We start from the raw sequence: 21,053 nt of genomic DNA, 5'->3' as shown, positions 1-21,053 counted from the left end.
CTGTACTCTCCTGCAGGAAATATATTGGAATGTGCATGAAACATGCGAAAAAATATCTGTACTGTCAACGGAACTCTTTAAAATATGAACTTTGCGCCTTCTTCAAAGTTTGCTACTCATATGTCCGTATTTATGCCTGCAAAAAATTGTCGACATTGCGGCATGCTAAACTGTGCTACTTTTGGCTCACGAAACGAGGAGGAAAAAGGATGAGGAGAACAATTTCCGCTACAGAACCTATTGTGTCTCGTAACTCTAAACAGACTGTGTCAAACGAAGGTCACTTTTAGGTCGTAAGTAACTTAGATCAACCTGGATTATCCTGGGTGAATCTGGTGAATGCTAGCTTTTTGCGGGCGCTCCGAAGGTTATAAGTGTTGCACGCACATGAAATGTATTCCGGCAAGACAACTGCTGCGCATTGGCGTTCATTGCTGGGCAGGACAGCAAGTAGAGTGGAGTGTGGGGGGGAGGGGGCAGTGCTTGGGTGCTCTGGCATTTCCATAAAAGCGCTAAGGGCGCGTGTATTTGGATTCTAAGATGTGGAGAATATTACTATTGATTTGGCACCTATTCTTGAAGCTTGCAAGGTTAGGTGCTTCTTGCGTATTACTCTCGTCTAACTTCGAGGATCTGCAGACGCTAGGTTGAGTACAGACCTGCTATTTTCTCAAAGTACCATCTGCTGGCACGCGTTTTTATCTACTTCCTATGACACTGCCATGGTTGTGCAATGCTGGCACTGATCTGAATAATATTGCATAAAAAAATTAGACGGTCTCCTAGACGTCTCTTAAGAGGAGGATGGCGAAAGCCTACCCTTTCTCTTCTATCATTTGCTTCTCATCGTGTGCCTCTTATCGGCGTTCGTTGCAGGGCTGCATATAATTATGATTCGTTTACAGGAAAGGAAAGGCGCCGTATCTGCCACACTTTCTGCAGAAAGTATGAGTTTGGATGGTACTCGATCGGTACACCATAGATACACCATCGCGCCAAGGAAAGCCACGCTACAGAGTAGCATTCCTTGGCGCGGGTTCAGTTGTGGAATTTCAGATGGCAGGAACGCTAGAGAAGGAGAAAAAATCTTGCAGAATCTGGCGCACAGATCCAACGAAGGCGTTGGATCACAACTCTCGCTCATGAGATTTCTTTCCTTGAGCCTAGAAAGGCTTTCGCCTTAGTAAAAATTCAATTTTACTTTCTTGGTAGCTAGGCTTCTCGGGAAGTGCCTCAGTGAGCCTGGTACAAAAGTGGTGTTTTAACTTAATTTACGATGATATTTTTACCGGCACAGTCACTTCTAAAACTTCATGAATTCATAAGGAATATTTTCTTGTAGAAAGATTGCTGTCTATACCATAAAAAAAATATTTCTCGCGGCTACTTATTATCTATCGAGCAAGGCTGGGTAAATCTCTCAATAAACCAAATACCTTCTTTATATCATAAGCTGGAGCCATTAACTAAATGAGCTTAACAGTTTCCGATCAGTCGTAGCTCATGGATGCCCGCAAGCTAGCGCCAGTGACCTTTATATACTTCCAAACTACATATACTATCTCTTTCTTGATATAGAACTCTGAGAACATAGCTTTGCGCCAGTGGGTTGCAAAATCAGCATATTCACTCGGTGAATACATTGGGCGAGGATGTTCGTTATTTCAACAAGTACAGTGTGAAAAAAAAAATCCATTAGCAGTGAAACATACATAAAATGCACGAATACTTCTACGGTTAGTGAAGCACTGCTGGACGACGTTTCAGCGAAATCACGATTACGAAACCTTTTACAGTATAGACCAAAAATTGGAGGGGGCACTTTGGACCACTGAAGTGCGATGAGGCGAAAGCCTTTATAGCGCGGTGGAAGCACCTGAAGCAGATTCGACGCGCCCGACCTTTCTAGCGGCGGCGATCTCGATGGCAACAGCGCTTGCATAACGCTAGACAAAAAGAACTAAGATACTAAGCGTGGCTAAGGCTATTAAAGCGCTTGTCTAGGGATCGGAGGAGTAGGAGTTCGATTCCCGTTGGAGCACAGTATTTTTTTTCCTTAAAGGTTGAATAGCGCGGCGTTCGAGGCGCAAAGGAGAGGCTCAGGATGATTAACAGTTATAGTGTGACATATTTTGCCGCCGGACGGACAATGATGAGCCATTAAATGCTTTAGCCTTAAAACGGGTCTGTGACGCAAGCAAAACACAGTGGCGCTGCTGTCGCCAGGCTGGGCTGATTGTCGGTGAAAAGATGGCGTAGCGCATATAGGAATATATGGAACCAAAAGTTTGCAAAGCAGCTTTTTCATTTCACATTGCGTCTACGATGTTGTCACTCGGTGCGGAGTGACCATCGATATCCTAGAACAAAGTATGAAAGGTGATATCAGTCGGGAGCGGGACCCACGAAAACACACGTAATGAAAACTTACCACAATAATTTTCCGGTTTCGGAAAGCATCAGTAAATGCGCCTGATGATTACAGGTTAGCAAGAGCTCTAAAAAAAAAAGTGTGAAAAGTGTGACAAAATATGTTCGGTCATTTAGAAGTCAATGAATATTTAAAATGCACCGATAAACGTACCCCTGAAAAGCTCATTATCCGCCAGAGGCTTTTCGTAGTCGCGACAGGTTCTCGTGCAGTCCGACATGCTGCTGAGCAGGCTCTATTCCCTTTTAAATACAGCCGCTCAAACAATGCTCTTAAGTTGAAGAAAGTCGTCACTCATTACGACAAACGAACCGTGCGCAGTGCAGCAGATGACAAAAACCGCCGCATGCTCACAGCGCTCGCGTTCGCGGTCGCCGGCACGGTTTGCGCTGCCGTCTGCTACAAGGGGTCGTTATCTTCATTCTGTTGCCATGACACTTTATAAGTGCTTTTTGAATGCATTTTTGTCTATGGTTTGGTTTGTGGGTTTAACGTCTCAACGCGACTCGGGCTATGAGAGGCGCCGTAGTGTAGGGCTCCGGAATTTTCGAGCACCTGGGGTTCTTTAACGTGCACTGACTACGCACAGCACACGGGCGCTCGTTGCCTTTCGCCACCATCGACAAGAGGCCGCCGAGGCCGGGAATCGATCCCGTATCCATGGGCACTGTAGTCGAGCGTCCTAACCCCTGCACCACCAGGGAGGGGCTCTTTTTTCTTTGCGGCATAACGTGAATGACTGGAATTAGTAAGCAAATTTGTTTCATGGGGAAGCATTTCAGGATAGAGCTGAAGCTTGCGCAATAGAGAAAAATAACGAGTGAAAAACGAGCCTTTTGGAGGTGTGTATGACTTCATAATACCACATATTTATAGTAGCGCTTTGATCAAAAGTACATTGCCTTCCGAATGACATAGCATACTTTGTCGCATATTTCTTTTGAACCGCTCGCGAACCTTTAACGATCGGCAGCCTTCATTGGTAATCCGCGAACGGAAAAAATAATATTACGGTAAGTTCCGCCAGTGCTTGCGACGTGAGCCAAAAACGTCTTGCCAACCCCTCCCGGCGGTTGCGAGCGCGGTCTTGTTATAAACGGTCGAACCCCAAAATAGCATTTCAAGTCCACGTAACGCTGCTTAAGGGTTAGACCGTTTACAAGATGACGCTCGCAACCGCCGGTAGGGGTTGGCAGGAAGTTTTCGGCTCACGTCGTAGGCATGTTTACATGAGGCATTAGTTGTGCTTACATGTGTTTCTGTGAGTCGCGATTTCGACTCTTTCCGCATTTGGCCGCATGCGATGTCATGCAGCAGCTAAAACAACAAATCATATACAATTCAACAGTAGACAACAGGGTGATCGTTGGTCTAGACGTCTCAAAAGCTTTTGACAACGTGAAGCCCTCGGCTATTCTGCAGAATCTCAGTGCATTAGATGTTGGAGTTCGCACGTACAACTACATACGCGACTTCCTCGGCGATAGAACGGCAACTATCAGTATGGAGGGACACACAGTAGAAGGTATTAGACTGGGAAACAAAGCCACACCACAGGGATCGGTGTTGTCCCCGACGTTGTTTAATATCGCCATGGTTGGTCTCCCCGCAAAACTAGAGGAAATCCAAGGGCTACACCATACCTTATATGCAGATGACATGACTCTGTGGATGTGCAGGGGCAGTGACGGTGAAATTGAACAGACACTCCAGCGGGCAATCGAAGTTATAGAAAGATACTTAGAACCGATCGGGCTCAGATGTTCGGCCGAGAAATCGGAAGCGCTCGTTCTCACGTCAATGCGATCGCCCCATCGTCGGCGTATAAAGCAGGATAACCCGGAAAAAACACTCAGGGTCAACGGTAACGTTATACCAACGGTGGCAACCATTAGAGTTCTGGGATTACGAATTCAGGCCAACGGCAGGAACTCGGGAACGATACAGAGGCTAGACGCTAGCACCATTCAAACCTGTAGACTCCTGAAGCGGATCGCAAACAAACATGCGGGCATGAAAGAAGCTAACCTCCTTAGGCTAGTCCAGTCTTTTATAATCAGTAGGATAGTCTACGTGGCGCCGTATTTACGGCTTCACAAGGCAGAAAAGGAGGAACTTGACGTTCTCATTCGTAAAGGGATACAAACGGCACTAGGTTTACCACCCAATACATCGAAAAACAAGATTATGAGACTAGGAGTCTCCAATACCCTCGAAGAGCTCATTGAAGCTGCAAGGACTTCACAATACCAGAGACTGTTGCGCAGTCGTACTGGTCGGAGCATTTTGGAAAAACTGGGGTATGAGCCGCAAGCATGCTCCAGGCGTACAGAAAAAGTACCTAGACAGGTTAGGGACAAATTAAAAATACCTCCGCTCCCCAAAAACATGCACCCCGTTTACCATGAGAGCCGGAGGAGTCGTGTTTCAGTAGCAACTAGAGAAGACGGGGGCTCGGTAGTTTGCTGCAACACCCGAAATTCGACCACAACGGAGGCGGAAGAGGTGGCCATCGCGCTAGCTCTAACACAACAACAGGTCAAAATTATAGTTGCAGACTCGAAATCAGCGATTAGAAACTTTTACGCGGGCCGCATTTCGGCCATAGCAGCAAGAGTATTGGCCAGTGGTCCACCACCGGCAGAACAGGTCGCGCTCATTTGGACACCGGCGCACCAGGTGGTGAGGGGGAACGAGAAAGCGCACGTTCTGGCCCGAGAATTAGCTACATTCCGGGATCCCAGTGACGATTCATGCGCAACCCCGTACCCCTTGCGCGATGAGGAGCCCCTGCAGTTCGACGATGACCTTAACACCTACCAAGATATCCTAAATCATTACAAATTAGGCAGATCAGTACTACCAAAAGCGTGTAAGCAACTCACCAAAAGCGAGGAGGTTATGTGGCGTAAGCTACAGGCTGGAGTATTCCCGAACCCCCAGCTTTACAGCAAGTGGCACCCGGAAATTTTTAGCCCCAGGTGCAAACGTTGCGATGGCATAGCGGACATGATCCATATGATATGGACGTGTCCTAGATTTGGAGAACCTGAAAGAACAGATGAGTCCTGGGAGGCACTACTTCTCAAGCAGGACGAAAAAGGGCAACGAGAAGTCATCCGTCTTGCCCTGGCCGCTGCTAAGATCCAAGGTATCCAGGTCGACGGCTGAGGGGGAGGACATGGTTGGGACAGAGCTTCGCCTCGGATCCTCACCAAACTTTTGACGGGTGCAATAAATGTTATTTCTCTCTCTCTCTCTCGTCTCTTTCTGCAGTGCGTTTCACAGTATTTTAAAAATACTCCGCCTTTTAAACGACGTTTAATGATTTCAGTCTGTTCTAGAATGTTAGTGGCCTCTTTTTACCAAGGGACGACTTCACAGGCGCACTCTGAAATTAGAACACTGTTTTGCAAGCTTTCCTTTCCACGTACTTTTAAGGGCGCTAAGCCTACGTTTCACTCGGAGTTGGTGCGGCGTCCGCGTGCGCCTCTCTTATAAACAGTAAGGCCATATTTTTTAACCTACAGCAGCTACAACAGCTACAGCAGTGTAGCAAAACTCCAATACCTCCAATGGTGTTTTGTTGCACTATATAGTGTAGCTGGTATAAGTTAAAAATATGGCCCTGGATATTTCGTGACGGATCCGTATACCTAGCCGCGAACCGGAATTTGCGAGCTGTGCGAGTCCGAAAGCACGATGCTATCTTTTCGACGAGTAATCGTTTGCACCGCACAAAAAATACCCAACACTATCCAGCGCTCATACTAGATGAATGAAAGCAAAGGCACAGGCGAAATCGTTGTTTCGCAGCGTCCCCCTGAATACCCTGTCACCGCCCCGTATACGCAAGGCTGGATTTGTTCCGGGTGGTTCGGGAAACTGAGTGGCATTTTCTGAAATATTTTAGGCGTACATCCTCGTCTGTGATTTGCAGGCCGACACGTGACTTTCATTCAGAATCAGACAGGGATGAATAGGCATAGAAGTCAGTGACAGGGCTCCCAGACATCTGAGGCGCATGCATGACGCGCCTGTGCAGCTAAGCAGAAGCGCTGACGATGCACAATTGAACGTACGTCGTCTCCGGGCCAGTTAACACAGTATTGAAAAGTTGGAAAGGCAGTTCACCAATTGTATGCCTAACCTCGCGATCGAGATATTATGTTTTCTTCATAACTCAAAATCGAAAGAGGACGGCGACTACTCTCCTTAAAATATACTGCATTTGGAGGCAAAGCATGTTCGGCTGCAGGTAACTTTTGTAGAGAATTAACCGATCTAGCAGGACGTGCGAAGAACCTTGCCCATCGAGCTTTGGCATTCGAGGCTTCGTTTGGGGGGATAGAAAAGGGCTAATCGTTTTATCGTTTGTGCCAGTTCCCGGGCAAGTGGATGGCGGACTAAAATGGGCTAGAGGGGGAAGGGGGGGAAGGCACTGCCCACAGTGGCTTGTAAATTTCACAAACCTGAGTAGTAGGAAAAGCGCGTGCTATCCGTATAGCTGGTCTAGCATTGACTTGTATTATGATGATATTAGCGTGTATTTAATTTGTTTATTCTCTTGACACTGACGCTGACACTCAGGCTGGCACTATGTTTCTAAATAAAAATAAATACGAACTACCGCCTCAGCTTGGTTAGACTTTATGGGGCCTGCTAAAGCCTATCAAGCAGACAAAGGAGGCTTGAGCCACCAAATGTCTATATACGAGTTCGGCAGCCATGTCGCATAGCGCTGCCAGCGTCCTGTCCGGTGATCCTTGCAGCGTTCCCTGAGCTCTTCGCCTAGACCGTTATTAGACGCTTGCTGCGTGTTCGCCGGCGACGATAACAAAGGCGCAGGGCGGGAATGACGGGGCGCAGAAAGCTGCAGGCAACGCAAAATACGCAGCGCGCCAACAGGGGCTATGAAAACCGCACAATGCCGTCCAGCAGAAAATTTTGGGCAAAACAACCCCAGGAAGATGCCGGCGATAGATAATGGGGGGCGTGCGCGAGAAATGAACGGAAGCAGACAAAACAATAACGAAAGAAATACCGAAGACAGTTTTGCGCCCACGCCCTTTCTTTGCGTCCTATGGGTGGGGCAAGCCGCGTACCTTTTTGTGTGCGCAAAGACGTAGTCTGTCGTCACCATAAGATGGCGCGGTCGACGCTATCGCTGTGTCCCGTGGGACCCGTGTAATGATTCCGAGGGCCGCCTTCCTTGCGACATTCGTGGCCGCATCGGATATCCCCCGGGGTAGCATCGCTCCGTCGTTTAATGTCGAAAAGTCCCGATGTTTTCTTTCTTCCTTTCAGTCGTAGTCGTTTTCTTTTTTTTCTCCTTTAAGCGTTGTGCAGCGAAACAAACATTTATTGAACGAGCAAAAGACTTTGTTTGCGAGCGGATGAGAATATGTTCCTCCGTGGCTTTTTTTCATTATATCTCCGATATATATTTGTACAGTAATTGAGCAAATAAAAAAAGAACCGTGGTTACACACGGCGTAGCAGTTGTTGCAACCGCCACAGCAATGCGCTCCCACCGGCCACCCCTTTGTGAACCCCGTCGTTCTGTTAACGTTCTCTTAACCTTTAGTCCATCATTTCCCCCCCCCCCCCCCCCCTTTTTTTTTTGTTTCTGTCGGATTCACCTACGAAACATGGATAACTTGCCCTTTTGCACTAGGTAACAGATTCCGCAGTGTAATGATGGTTGGTCGTTTATTGTTGGCTTAGTGGTATTGAACCTCGAGTGTTTTAGAGTTTAGCTTGGTCCTGCGTACTCAAAAAAAGTGGATTAAATTCTAGCGTGCAAGGCACGCAATGGCATCCTGCATTAACGAAGAAGGTATGCCGATGCGCCTGACAGCTCTACAAAGCCTTTTAAACACAGGCTAAGCTTTCACGTGCACGCTAGCGGATGTTTGCGGAGGGTACTTCTTCAAAGTCACCACGTGGCAGCACGAGCGCTCACGGTGGCGCTCTGTTCTCTTGGTGCAGTGAATTCTAGCGGCGAGGTCGCGGAGGCGGTGTTCCCGTGCGGCGGCGGTGGAGGTCTGCGGCCAACATCCGAGATCCCCTCAGTGTCGGCTGCCGTCAGGAGCGCCTGCTTGCCCATGGATAAAGACTCCGGGGCCGCCCCGGCGACCGCCTACCGCACCGGATACAATGTTATGAGTGAGTGCGCCGACAACCCGCAACCGTGCTCTCTCTTTTTGTCCTTTGGGGTGAGGAATTCATCCAAAGTGTGGTAAATAAGTTTTGGTTATTCGCTTCTGCACTTGGTGTTGTGTTAAGGTGGTGAAAGCGGCATTCATGCTCAATCCTTCATCGGGATGCTTCCGGGCTCCCCACCTCCGTTGCTCGGACAATATCCTTCGAGCATGATTCATTACTGACAGGAGAGAGCCCAACTTCATGTTTACGATGTTTAGTGCATTGCGAATATGTACAGTGGTCGTTCGAGCGCAGTCCTGTTTGAACTCTTCCTGGGAAAATCTGCGCAAGGGGCGCGAACCTGTTTACTTTTTCTATTTTGTAAATAGTGTGCGAAGCTGCCGTTAGCATTTTTCCTCTTTTTTAACCCCAGTTATTTCTGCAAGCCACAGCTCCATTGCTCAAGATATTAGATAATGATTCCATCGATCAGCAACATGTTATCCTTCGCTTTGTATTAAATTTTATTGGTGTAATAAGCCCGCAAGAAGAGAGAAGGATTGAAGTAATCCGAAATAAAAAGAACTGCCAGGTCCACCTCTGTACCAGCTACCATTCCCGAAAAAAAAAAACATTTCAGTTGTAGAGCTTCCGATATATCTCGCACTAAAAGCATGTTACACTGCAAGAAGCAGTGATCAAAGCTTTTGGTAGTACATTATCGATTTTTGACTCTGTAGCAGTTGCTCGTGTAGTTATAAGTAAGATTTTCTCCATGAATGCGCTAGAGAGAGTGAGGTACATTGCGGCAAGCTATCCTAGTAAGAAATCTTATGTTCTAATCTTGGCAGTCGAGCATAGCTACGAGATTCAATATTCAGCAGAAAATGCCACAGAGGTGGAGGTCAAGGGTGCGCCTCACACTTGTTCGCTTTCCTTCCACTTTGTGTAACTATCCACTTTACCTCGTTCCGCACAGGTTTGTGCATTGTTACTGCATATACTGAAAAAAAAAATGACATGGTTTATTGACATGGTTAATGACATCGATGGAAAGTAACCTAAACGGCATCGTTATATCAACATGCACCCCGTCACAGGCTTTCGCTGCTAGGCTGGCATCTTGGTTTAGAGGACAGCTCTTAGACTTAGGGTGGGAAGAGGAATCAAAAAGCTTCTACAGTTATTTGCTTTCAGCAGCACTATCTTTACCCGGCACCACGTAAATTTTAATGCCGATGCAGACAGTGTTCTTTTTATTTTATTCAAGCCACCTTCACTTCCGTTGTGTCTGTAATGCTATCAAGTGACTGTCACTGCTATCGATCGTTTTATGCTCGCTATGGTAAGGAAACGGGCACCCGCAGAATTTTCCAGTGTGTGTTCCACCGGTGAAAACCTCCGTCGGATATTGGGGAGGGATGTACCGTTCTGGTCGCACACGCGACAGCTGAGTAAGCTCTCAGCTACCTAGCGGCAGGCCGAGATCGAGAACGATTTCGGCTTTATCTTGGTATTGGCTTTCGAGAAACTTTTGGTGGCCACAGTAGCACGCCCGCATTGATTTGCATCATTACGTTTACCTGACAACTAAGGATTGCCCCTTGCTTCACTTTCTTCCTTTCTTCTTTCTTTCTTCTTTCTTTTTGTTTGTTTGTTTTTATTCTTTCTTTCTTTTGTTCCTTTCTCTTCTTTCTTCGTTTCGCTTCTTTTCTCTGTTTTTCGTTCTTGAAGCCCCTGAGTACAGGTCCATTGGTCATGACGTTCTAGCATATTGACGAGCAGCTACAGCCTGAGGGTCACTCAACACGCGAAGCGAGTCAAAGTGCTTCCAGCTTAAGGGGGCTTGTCTGCCAACGTGCGGAGCTTGCGCCGCTTCCAGACAAGCAAAACCGGTGTACGGGATCGATCCACGAAAGCAGCTGACCTGGAACACGACTCCTAATACCGCCGCGGGCAAAAGCAAATAAAGACTGGAACACGGTGCAGGTGAGCTGCGCTTCCTTTGAGGCAGCCAGTCTCCGGAGGCTCTCTGGCGTTCAATCGGTTTTCGCCGCCGGCAACGCCAGTTTCTCACCTAATGCGAGCCACACGAGGCATGGCATGTCACCGGTGTGACATCTGTCGATTCCAAGCAGAGGTTTTCTTCCATTACTTCAGCTGAAGCAAGGCCAAGAATTCCGCCGCGTGTGGATTATTTCTGGCCATTGGGTTTATGGGGCATAGCCCAGGTTTTTCAATTTATGAAGTTGCGTGCTTGCTAGAAATGTTCAGTTATTTCTTCTTCATTGATTACCTGGCTGCGAGATGGAGGAACATTGCGAACAGTGAAGCTGTAGTTCTTGTCCTCCCCTCTGCCAGTTTTCGTCTTTGTATATGCGTTAAAAATATGATGAGGAAAGTGACAACATGCTACTACCGATCAAAGTGTCGCTGCACTCACAGCGCAGATTCGTGGCTTCCTGGTGACGATGCGCGCCCGTTGATATCACACAAGTCATAAGCAAAAACTTCATTTAATTCTGCGTTTTACTGTGCTTCTGCTGCCTACCGAGTCACTGAAAATATGGTCGGGATCCAGCACAGTCTATTTTTTAATTCGTTTTCAACAAAAAGGCACCAAATGCAGCGTACGCTTTATCAGACCTGCTTATATCTGCTCTTTGGCAGGAGAAAAGTTATTTGAGCAGCAAAATAAAAAAGAACGGGGAAACAGAAAGAAACACAACGAAAGCTAAGGTGCTCGTTCTGTGTGTTTCTTTCTGCGTCCCCGTTTGTTTTTTATTATTCTGCTGCCTCCAAAATTTGAAGGATATACCAACTAGCTCAGTTATCAAACTCATAAAAAAAAAATTCTTCTTATAGCTGCAGACCAGTCTTCCAAAATAGCTCTGTTTATGTTTACCTTAAGTGAAACTTAGTCTCCAAGACCATAGTGCGGCTCATAGCTCTTACATCTGCGCAATCTTTTCTGCTCAATTTGGCTGCGTTCCTCATCTCCCATACGCCGCCTGTCGAACAACCTAAGCCAACGCTGTCGGCGCGGGGCATGTATAGCCATCAGAAAAATCAGCCGCCACTGTCACTCTCTACCACAAGGTGAGGACCTCTAAGCAGGCTGCTCTGTCTTTAGATTGAAAATTGCTAACAGCCCTATTCATATCAGCCGCACATGCTTGCTTCCTTAGCTTCCCTTCGCAACAGGATGCCGAACGCACTGTGTGGCCATCAACAGTTCACCTAAAAACTCAAAAATATTTACTGCACGATCAAAAGCATTACCCGTACGTGCCAATGGCTCAGTAAACACAAGTTTCACAAATGGCCGAAGCAGCAGTGTTCTCACAAGCTACGAAACCTGACCCGTACCTCCAAATAACGAAAATTCAACAAACCGAAGCAGCCATACGCAGATGTTCCGCGCGAAGCTAGGTGTCCAGGTACGCGCATCTATTTTATTCTACAAACCGCCTCGCACAGCATATTAGAGGAGGAGAGCAGGTCGCATCACGAAACTCAACACCACCTCCCGTCAAGGCCATGCCATACTAGAAACACTTGGACGCATCTTGTTGCACCTTCCGGCAATGCCCTACTCCGACTGCCGCGGGTCCACCCACCTCCCGTCACCATCCTGTCTATACACCGCCACATTGACACGAAATGAATCCGGCGCGCCGAGAAGACAACACATGTCATTTCACGAACCCCGTCTCATGACCTCTATTGCACAGATGTAATATTCGCTGAATTTAACGCTGCTTCGTCTTTAGATCCCCGTCATCGGAAATTACGTTGCCACATCAGCCTTCCTGATTCGACCTCAGCGGAAGCAGAAGCGATCGCTGGAGCTATTCTTCGGTATCCTCACTAGACTAACATGATCACAGTGCGTGCGAACAGTCAGAACTCTCTCCGTTACTTCGCCACAAGCATGGTAGCGGGACATATCCACGGCAAGCTAGACGCTTACCTTCGACAGCATCCAACCATACCCATCCTTCTGGAATGGGTCCTCATGCACCGGGATATAGAATGGAATGAACGGGCAAATGACATCGCTTACAAAACATCTCCTAGCAAGCCTTTCTTTTGGTGTTATCGTTACAACCCTATGAATGACCGGACTATTCATCAAAAACACCAAAGAGAAATGCATAACAACGACGAAATGCCCGTCATTTCCTTCCTTCCACTTATCGATACCCTAGTCGTCGAAATACTACTTCAATAGACAAGCGCAAACAAATTCACATATCCTCTGCCATGTGACCTGTACAAACCACTACATGCTCAAGCGTTCTGAGCAACCTGGCTGTCAAGTGTGTGGGGCATAACCGGACAGTAGAAAGATATACTGGACCTGTGCACGCGCCACAGAGTCACCACCCTATCTCCAACACAGATCCTTACCAACCCACGTCCCTTAGACTTTGCAGAGCTGCGATTCATCTCCAGCTTCTCCCCAGAAATATTTCTCCGTATCTCTAAACCTGTATAATTATAATTTGCGCATATTTACTTTGAATACACAGTCTAGATGCCAATAATTATTTTCAGAACACCGTAATTTCATCAAACTGTAATTACGTTACAGCGCCAGTCTAAATGATTGGTGTTCTGGCGGAATTAAAATTGTCTTCATTGATATCGCTTCTTGTATAGCCAAAGAGATGTAGCTGAAGCGTAGTAATGCACCACGCTAATACGAGCTTTCTGGAAATTTCGACCATATGAGAGATAAATAAGGACAGAGAGAAAGAGACTTTAATGAAAGAAAAGACAGAGATGTCAGCCAGTGGTAACGAGACCCTGGGCTGCTAATTCGCACTGGGGCAAGGGGAAAAGGGAAAGTAAAACAAAGGCTTTGAAAGAAGGGTGATGATATCATAGCACAGTGAAATTCCTTGCGGTAGTCACAGTTTTGAGGAAACCACGCACACACTTGGCTACACTCGCCTAGCGCGACATGCAGCACACGTCTTCCGCACACACCAGTTGTCGCTGCACACGCACTGGCACTACTGGCACAGTTTCAGCAGAGAGTTCTGTACTTTCATATTAAAGGCACAAACGCACAAACTCGCAAAACACGTACTGCACCAGACAAAGAAACTCAAAGTCGCTGCTACATGTTCTAGCTGAAGCGCGCATGCACGTGGAGTGCCTACGTAATGTAAACCGTGTACTCTCTTAAACAGCACAGCACACGCAAGTGTCGCAGGTAGAAATATAGGCCTATTTCTCCTTAAAACTCCAAGAGAGCCTTCATCACACGAAAGTTATCAGTTAGTTTAACCTTTATGCCTACAGTAGTTTTATTTAACGTGCATGCAAATTGCACAGTACACGGGCTCCTTGCTGTTCACCTCCGGAGACCTGTGGCCGCCGCGGCTGTGATGCAGCTCGCATCCTCGGGTTCAACAGTCGACCATCCTAAGTACTGATCCATCGAGGCAGGCCAATGGGAAAAGGGAGGATAAAAGCCAAGCAGGGTGAGGTTTCACGTTAGTGAACATAGAGTGGGGCCCGATTGTTGAGGCACCATATTGCAATGGTGCTTGTTACCGTTCACTGTTTGCTAAGAACTTCGAGCTTCCAGTGAGGCCTTATTTAATACTCCAATGCGCTTATTATAACGGGTTCCCTGAAATACGCTTATTGCAACACACAAAGGGCTACAAGAGTAAAAATAAACACAGTAGGTATAACTTTCTTCATATAAACAAGCATCTGCCTGCAAAGGAGCGTGGCGGGTAACATCAGGCACCATTCAGCGGCTCTTGAGTACCAATAGAATTGCCGCCTCCGGAGAAACACTGGCGGGTGCTTGGTAGCCGTTGTCGAGTGCCACAGTAGTCCTCTACGGCTGGGAAGGTGGGCTTTGGTTTTGTTCCGGTTCGTTCCAGGTTCGTTATTGCCTCGGCTCACGTTCTTCCATGAGGGGCACCCGGTACTCCCTATACGCAGGACGTTTACGTGTGAAGGACGGCCTGATGCCTAGTTTTGCAGGAGTCTACAAAAAGCGAGTCCTTTGCAAGAACGGGAAACGTGTAGCGGCTCAGCCGACGTAGGAGCAACAACGACGTCAATACAAGCTGTCGCAACACTCATTGGCGCTGCCTTTCACATGGCTCGACTCGGGCACCTTTGGATCGAATTTTGTTCTCGGCATTGCCTAGTGATGTCCTGGACTTGTATGGTCTTGCAGAAGAAAAGCTGGCGTGGCTACTCTCGCCACTTGTAATGAAGAGGTAATACATTGCCTGCTTACAGCCCGGCATTATCAATGAAGCTTTCAGAAACAATTTGCTTTGCTTACGTAAAAGCACGCGATTGCTAAAGTGTGCCCGTCTTTGTACACGCAACAAGGCTGACGCCTAGGCCAGTCGGTTATGATTCATCTTAAGAGCAGCCGGAAGATAGAACACAGGAGAAGAGCACAAGGGGGCGAGGCTGGATGCTGTTATCACTTCGGGAGGCAAAGTATAGGATTCTGCTAGTCGCGCTGCGCACAAAGTAGTCCGTGTCCACATCGGCCCTTGAACATGGCACAGGCATGGGCGTCGGTAGGGGGATGCAAAAGAGGCATTTGCGCTCCCCTGCCACATCAGGTAACGGAGTGCTTCCTTGTTGCAATGCATGAGCGTTAGTAAACATTGTGAGACTTGCAATCCTTACGTAAACAAAAAAGATTTCTTCATTCTTCTACTTGATGTTCCTCGGGCGCCGCGGTGTCCCACTTTAATTGTGTCATCACCACTAAGCAAAAATCCTGCCGACGCCCATGGGACAAGGGAGTCGGAGGATTTGCCAGGATGTTGCCTGTCCTGACTCCCTCATTTTCAGTCTGTAGGGCGACGAGTTTCGAAATTATTTCCTGGGCTTGCCCGAGGTTAACTTTTTTTTTTTCGTAACGAACGGCATTCTGCCCCCATTTTTTTTTTTTACCCGGAAATCTCGGAGGCTACGAGCGCTGCTGTTATTACGTCTGATGTCTCGTTCGACCTCCATTTCGTTTTTTGTGGTCTTACCCGGCTTAAGAAACGGACAGCTGCGGTGGTGCCATAACTCCACAGGCGTTTATTAACTGCGCTTCCTCTAGCTAGTGCAATGTAACACGCTCTGCTCTCGTTTTATCGGGAACTAATTAGCGCTCCTGTACCGTCACCGAACGCGCACGACAGAGAGAAAAGGACGGCAAGTGAAGAAAAACAAAACACTGCGCTCTGTCCGGTGCCGATAACAGCCGCGTACACGGTGCGCCCAGATGCTGTTGCGACTCCGTCGTTTTTCATCTTCCTCGGCGCTGTTTCTGGCTTGCGGCACGGGAAAACCCTTGTTGGTACGCTCTCCTCTTTTCCAAGGCCGAGCTGTGCTGAAATAGTCTCGCTAGTCGCTGCGTTGGACCGCTAGCAGGGAAAAAAATGGCATCAACAGAAGCTGGCATGCCCTCTGAACAGCGCTTCAGTGATCGCAGCCGAGGCTGCCGAGAACTGCGGGAATGTGTTTTTCGTGAGAGCCAATGGACATTTTTTTTCGAACCTGAAAAAAAAATTGGTTCTGTAATTCATAAAGCGTAGCTCGCAGATACTCACCCAGTACAGCATCGTATGTCTTTTCCTTTGATAACATATAAAAAATATACACGTTCTATAGCAATAAGCTACATGTGGCCGCATTGTAAAAAAAAAAAAAAAATGTGGTGTTTCAACTCTACCTAAACCAAGTTCCACATCTGCAGCAGCCATAATCGCTGCTGCTGCTTCAATTTTGGCTGGCTTCCGCGCTTGAAGCTTCTCGGCGACGGCTTTGTCTGACTTTTCGTTCTTCCACGGTCTCGGCAGCCTGCGTTACAATCATTTCAAAAAACTTAGCGACGTTATGTAAGTGAAACACGCCTGACCGCTCTTGTGTAAATGTTGTATGTTTTGAGTTCAATAAAAAGAAATACGACTATTGCGTAATTCTCTCCTACTGTAGCCAAGGAAGCAGATTTATTCGCGCCGCCGCGGGATCAGTGCGCACTCTGGGCGCAGTTGGACAATATTTGCTTTCCTTAATGCGTAAGCATTGTATGGCTATGTAGAGTCGATCACACTTGTCTAGAGCGGTCGAGCGGTGCTGTGTGGAGTAAGTAAAGAGAAAATTTAGATTAGGTACTCGATTTAACTGATAATACTTGCAGTCAAGCTTAGCCGCGATGTCATGCGAACCGTACAGGCACAAGCGCATCGCCTCTGACAAAGCGGTTGTGTTATACTTGAACTAAATTCTCTCCGCATCACACCGCTCTAGACAACTGTGATCGACTCGGTAGGCAGGTTTCACGTGGGCGTGACCTTGTCGGCGCTTTAAAAGAGGTACTACTTGGTATGTGGGAAAAAGAATAATCCATTCGATAGAGCGTCCAGGAAAGGTGTGCAAGTGACAGAATGGTAGATGGTCGTTAATTAGGTAAATAATTGGAGGCAGTTAAGTTAGTCATACAGCCGGGAGGAGTAATTTCGACATCCAAGGCAGTCACGTGGTACTCGACGTATGGTCACGTAGCCTAACTATACCGGTGCAAGGAAATTTGGAATGTTTAAGCGTGAACGAGCGGGGAAGGGCATCATTTGCTTGCCAAAATGGCTGGGAATGGTTTAAAAGTATGTAACGAGAGGTAATGAGGCAACTGCGGTCTGAAAAATTACAAGAGCACTGCAGGAGTTTCAATGCGGGAATTCGAAAGCCTGAGCGTTGCTTCTTCACACGGTACATCGTGCTTTTCTTGTTGGAACACAACCAGCGTTCAATTTGAATGTATTGAAAATCAACAGCGTTCTATAATTGGTTTACAGGAAAGGAAACGCGCAGTATCTGTCACTCGCGAAATTCCGCTGACACATCTCGCGGACAACACAGCAACGCTTAGGCTTACGCATTTCTCCAGTGTAGATTCTGCAGTGATTTCGGAATTTCTTTCCGCCATTTTCATAGCCGTTTTCACCTACGCCGCCTAGCTGTCCTCTTCTCCCCGAGAGACGCATCTGGCGGCGACCCCTCTCACGCACACCCACGCTCAGGGGCTCACTGCTGGAGCGCACTGATGACATGATATTAAGCGGCAATTCCTCAATTTCGTTTTCTTCTGTAGTACCAGCATGCACTCGAAGATTTATAATTGACTATATTTTTTCACCAACTAGCTGCCAAGTTTTTGTCGTTGTGTCTTACTGCTGATACATTATTAAGCCGTCTCTCATCTCCCCAGCGCCTCAGCGCTTGCGTAATTTGACTATGAAGTTTTCTTTATTATTTTAATTCTGGCCTAAAACTCGTGTATGTTTATCGGAAAAGCAGTGCAGTACAGTTCTGAAGACACAAGTTCGTAAATATGAAAGGATGTGATTAGAGTAGTTTACAGGCAGTGACACTTTGACAGCATTTACCTGGCAGCATGAACAAAAGACGCAGTATTTGTAAAAATAAGTAAAATACTTTGGTTTGCGGGGTTTAATGTCGCAAAGCGACTCAGGCCATGACAGACACCGTAGTGGACGACTCTAGAAATTTAGACCACCTGGGGTTGCTTAACGTGCACTGACAACGCGCAGCATACGGACGCCTTGCATTTCGCTTCCACCAAAAAAGCGGCCGGCAAGGCCGGGATTCGATCCCGCATCCTTGGGCACAGCAGTCGAGCTTCCTAACACTGCACTACCACGGCGAGGTGATTAGAACAAAAAACACACATAGAGGTGTGCCGACATACTGCATTGCGGTGAGGTATCAAATTGAATGTGAAGTCAGAAAAATAAATTTTCTCGAGGCCCATTGCAAGACACCCCAGGAAGAAATTGCGTCCTCACAAATGATCAAGCAATGTTAAGTTGTGTCAAGAATACCACAAAGGCGGCAGTTGATAAATAACACAAAACTGTTCTTTTTCTGACGCGAACTTTTTGCACGCAATGTTTCCGCTTGTAACTTCCAACGAATTAAGATGCGGCGGTAGCCCCATGTGCAAGTTGCACACGGGCACCGCCACATCTTGTAGCTCCACATGCCAGCGTAGGAAGCCATTCTTTTTTAAACCCCAGTTTCCTTCCAGTCATTAGGTACGCTGAATTGCAGTTGAAATCGTAAATAGCGAGAGTTTTCTATCCCTGGTACAATTGCGAGTTGAAAAGGTTAGCACTGTAGTGACGTATTTCTAGAGCGGCAGGTAATAAAACATTGCGCTGTGGTGTTATGGGCATCCGTTACGAGTGAAGCCAATCGTGAAGCCGGTATCGACTAGAAATGTGGAATTAGCAGTGAAGTTGTTGTTGTAGTGGTTATTTATTGTATGTACAAAAGGAAAGAAAAGATGTTTGCCAGCCCCGGTATCTGCTATCTTATATCTGAAGCACCTGAACTGGGGCGGCGGAAATAAAGGGATAGCGAGGAGAAGGTAGAGGAAATCAAAGAGGTGAGTGATAGGGAGAAAGAAAAGAGTAGGTAAAAATAAAAGAAATATATACACTATGGTACAGTATACAGTAGTTTGCATGAGGCCCACCCGCAAACGTCTTAGGTCACTGAGTACTCGGCACGTCGGGCGGGCCTCCGCAATAGCTCCACGTCCAGGCAACTGTTCACTACGCACGCACTTGCACACTGTACAAAACACTGACGGCTGTCGTGGGCGATCAGCCGTTATTGTGGGAAGTAGCACACGTGGAGCGTTCAGTCCCAGCGCGCACTATCTGGCGAGGTGAAATAGGCGGGTCATCAAGCCCGCCTGTTCGATGTACTCACACAAGCTCACGTGAGCTCGCTCGCGGGCGCGCGCACAGCCCGGCGGCCACAGGAGCACAGCTAGGCTGTCCGGGATTACCCCCTGCGCTCTGTAAGCCGCCAGCAACTCACGTCGTGGTTCGGCTAGCGCGGTGCAGCGCAGTAGAAGATGTTCGAGAGTTTCTACCTCGCCACAGCCGTCACACACGTCACTATTGGCAAGTCCGTGGCGCATCCGTCGTTCCCCAGGCCACACACATCCAATGCGTGCACGGAGGATCATTGCGCGTTGCAGCCGAGTCAGCGAGCGGCCGCTGACACTGTGAATGCGCTCACCTCTTGCGATGCGTGGGTCGGGGTGCTGCGTCCGGAGGTGATCGTCGATTACCGCACACACATCCTCCAAAGCGAGTTGCTCGTCGCTAGGAGGGAGTTCATGTGCTGCGGTCGCGAGCTCGTCGGCACGTTCGTTGCCCTCTATGCCGCAGTGCCCGGGGATCCACTGTGCCCGTATAGCGCAGCCACGCTCCGCCAAGTGCTTGAGACGTGCGCGAATCTGGCACAGCAGCGGAGTTCCCCGGCCGGTGGTTCGAAGGCGGCTGAGGGCAGCGCGGGAGTCACATAGCACGGCACACCTGGGTGGCGGCGAAGTCAGTTCAAGTAGTAGATCCAGGCCTAGGCGTAGGCCCAGCAGCTCCGCCGTGGTGGAAGAACCCAGGTATGACAGGTGCAGCTGTCTGTGCAGTTGCAGGGCGGGGATGGTAGCCGCCGCTGCTAGCGAGCAACTGTCTCTGGCCACGGAGCCGTCGGTGTAAACGAGGAGGTGGTGTTGGAGTTCCTCGTAGATGACGGCTCTGGTCAGCTGCTGCACTGCACAGGGCGGTGTGGTGCGTTTCCCCGCGATTCCGACAATCTCTCGCTGAACCTCCGTAGCAGCGGGCCAGGGCGAGAAGAGGTCGTAGGGGGGCGTTGCATTGGTGAGCTGCTCGTACTCGAGCAGCGCCGCTCCAATGCGTGAGTGGCGATGATGTCGCAACCGATGTAATAGCGGGCCGCCGTCCTTTGCGCGCTGTAGGCGATCGATGTGTCGGAGCGCCCGCCGCGTGGCCTGAAGTTGTAAAGGCCACGCACCTGCCTCGGCCAAAGTAGCTGCGCATTGAGAGTTCTGAGGAAGGCCGAGGCAAATGCGGAGCGCCTTGCGATGCTCGACCTCTAGCTTCTTCCAGCATGGTTTGCGCAGTGTGACGAGCGGTAGCGCGTAGAGTATTGCCCCCAGAGCCGCGGAGTTGTACAGCCGTAACGCTGCTTGCTGGGAGATGCCCTGGCCTCGAGCAGTGAGCCTGTGTACGGCGGCGGTGGTTCTCTTCATCTGCAGGCAGGCCTTGATCGCCGCGGGTCGGAAGGAAAGGCGCTGGTCTATGTCCAACCCCAGGTACCGCACCGAACGTCGCCACGGCAAGAGGGTCCCGTCCAGTGTGAGCGGCGGTGGTCGTTTGCGCGAGCTCGGAACACAGGCCATTGCGACGGATTTGTCCGCGCTGAGCGAGAGACCTAGGCCGCGCAAACAGTCGCTCACCGCCGTCAGAGCTGCCTGCAGGCACGCGCGCACCCGTGCTGCCTCGCCCGGCGGTCCCAGGCACCACAGAGCAATGTCATCTGCGTATATGGAGATGTACACATGATGCCGGCAGCCTGCAGGCAGGCAGCCCGG

General features: G+C 48.6%; 1 protein-coding gene across 1 annotated transcript in view; it reads left to right on the top strand.

Moving 5' to 3' along the window:
* The first annotated feature begins 8,431 nt into the window (after positions 1–8,431).
* LOC146184890 (band 7 protein AGAP004871-like) overlaps positions 8,432–21,053 on the top strand; it is a 343,551-nt gene continuing 330,929 nt past the window's right edge. Inside the window, exon 1 of the mRNA XM_084609524.1 lies at positions 8,432–8,599. Coding sequence (XP_084465650.1) covers positions 8,539–8,599 — 61 coding nt within the window. The 5' untranslated portion in view covers positions 8,432–8,538. The remainder of the gene's footprint in view (positions 8,600–21,053) is intronic.

The sequence above is a fragment of the Amblyomma maculatum genome, chromosome 7, assembly GCF_055883805.1.
Source record: "Amblyomma maculatum isolate TAMU_Amacu chromosome 7, ASM5588380v1, whole genome shotgun sequence".
Classification (NCBI taxonomy): Eukaryota; Metazoa; Arthropoda; class Arachnida; order Ixodida; family Ixodidae; genus Amblyomma; species Amblyomma maculatum.
This window is presented reverse-complemented; position numbering and strand designations above follow the sequence as displayed.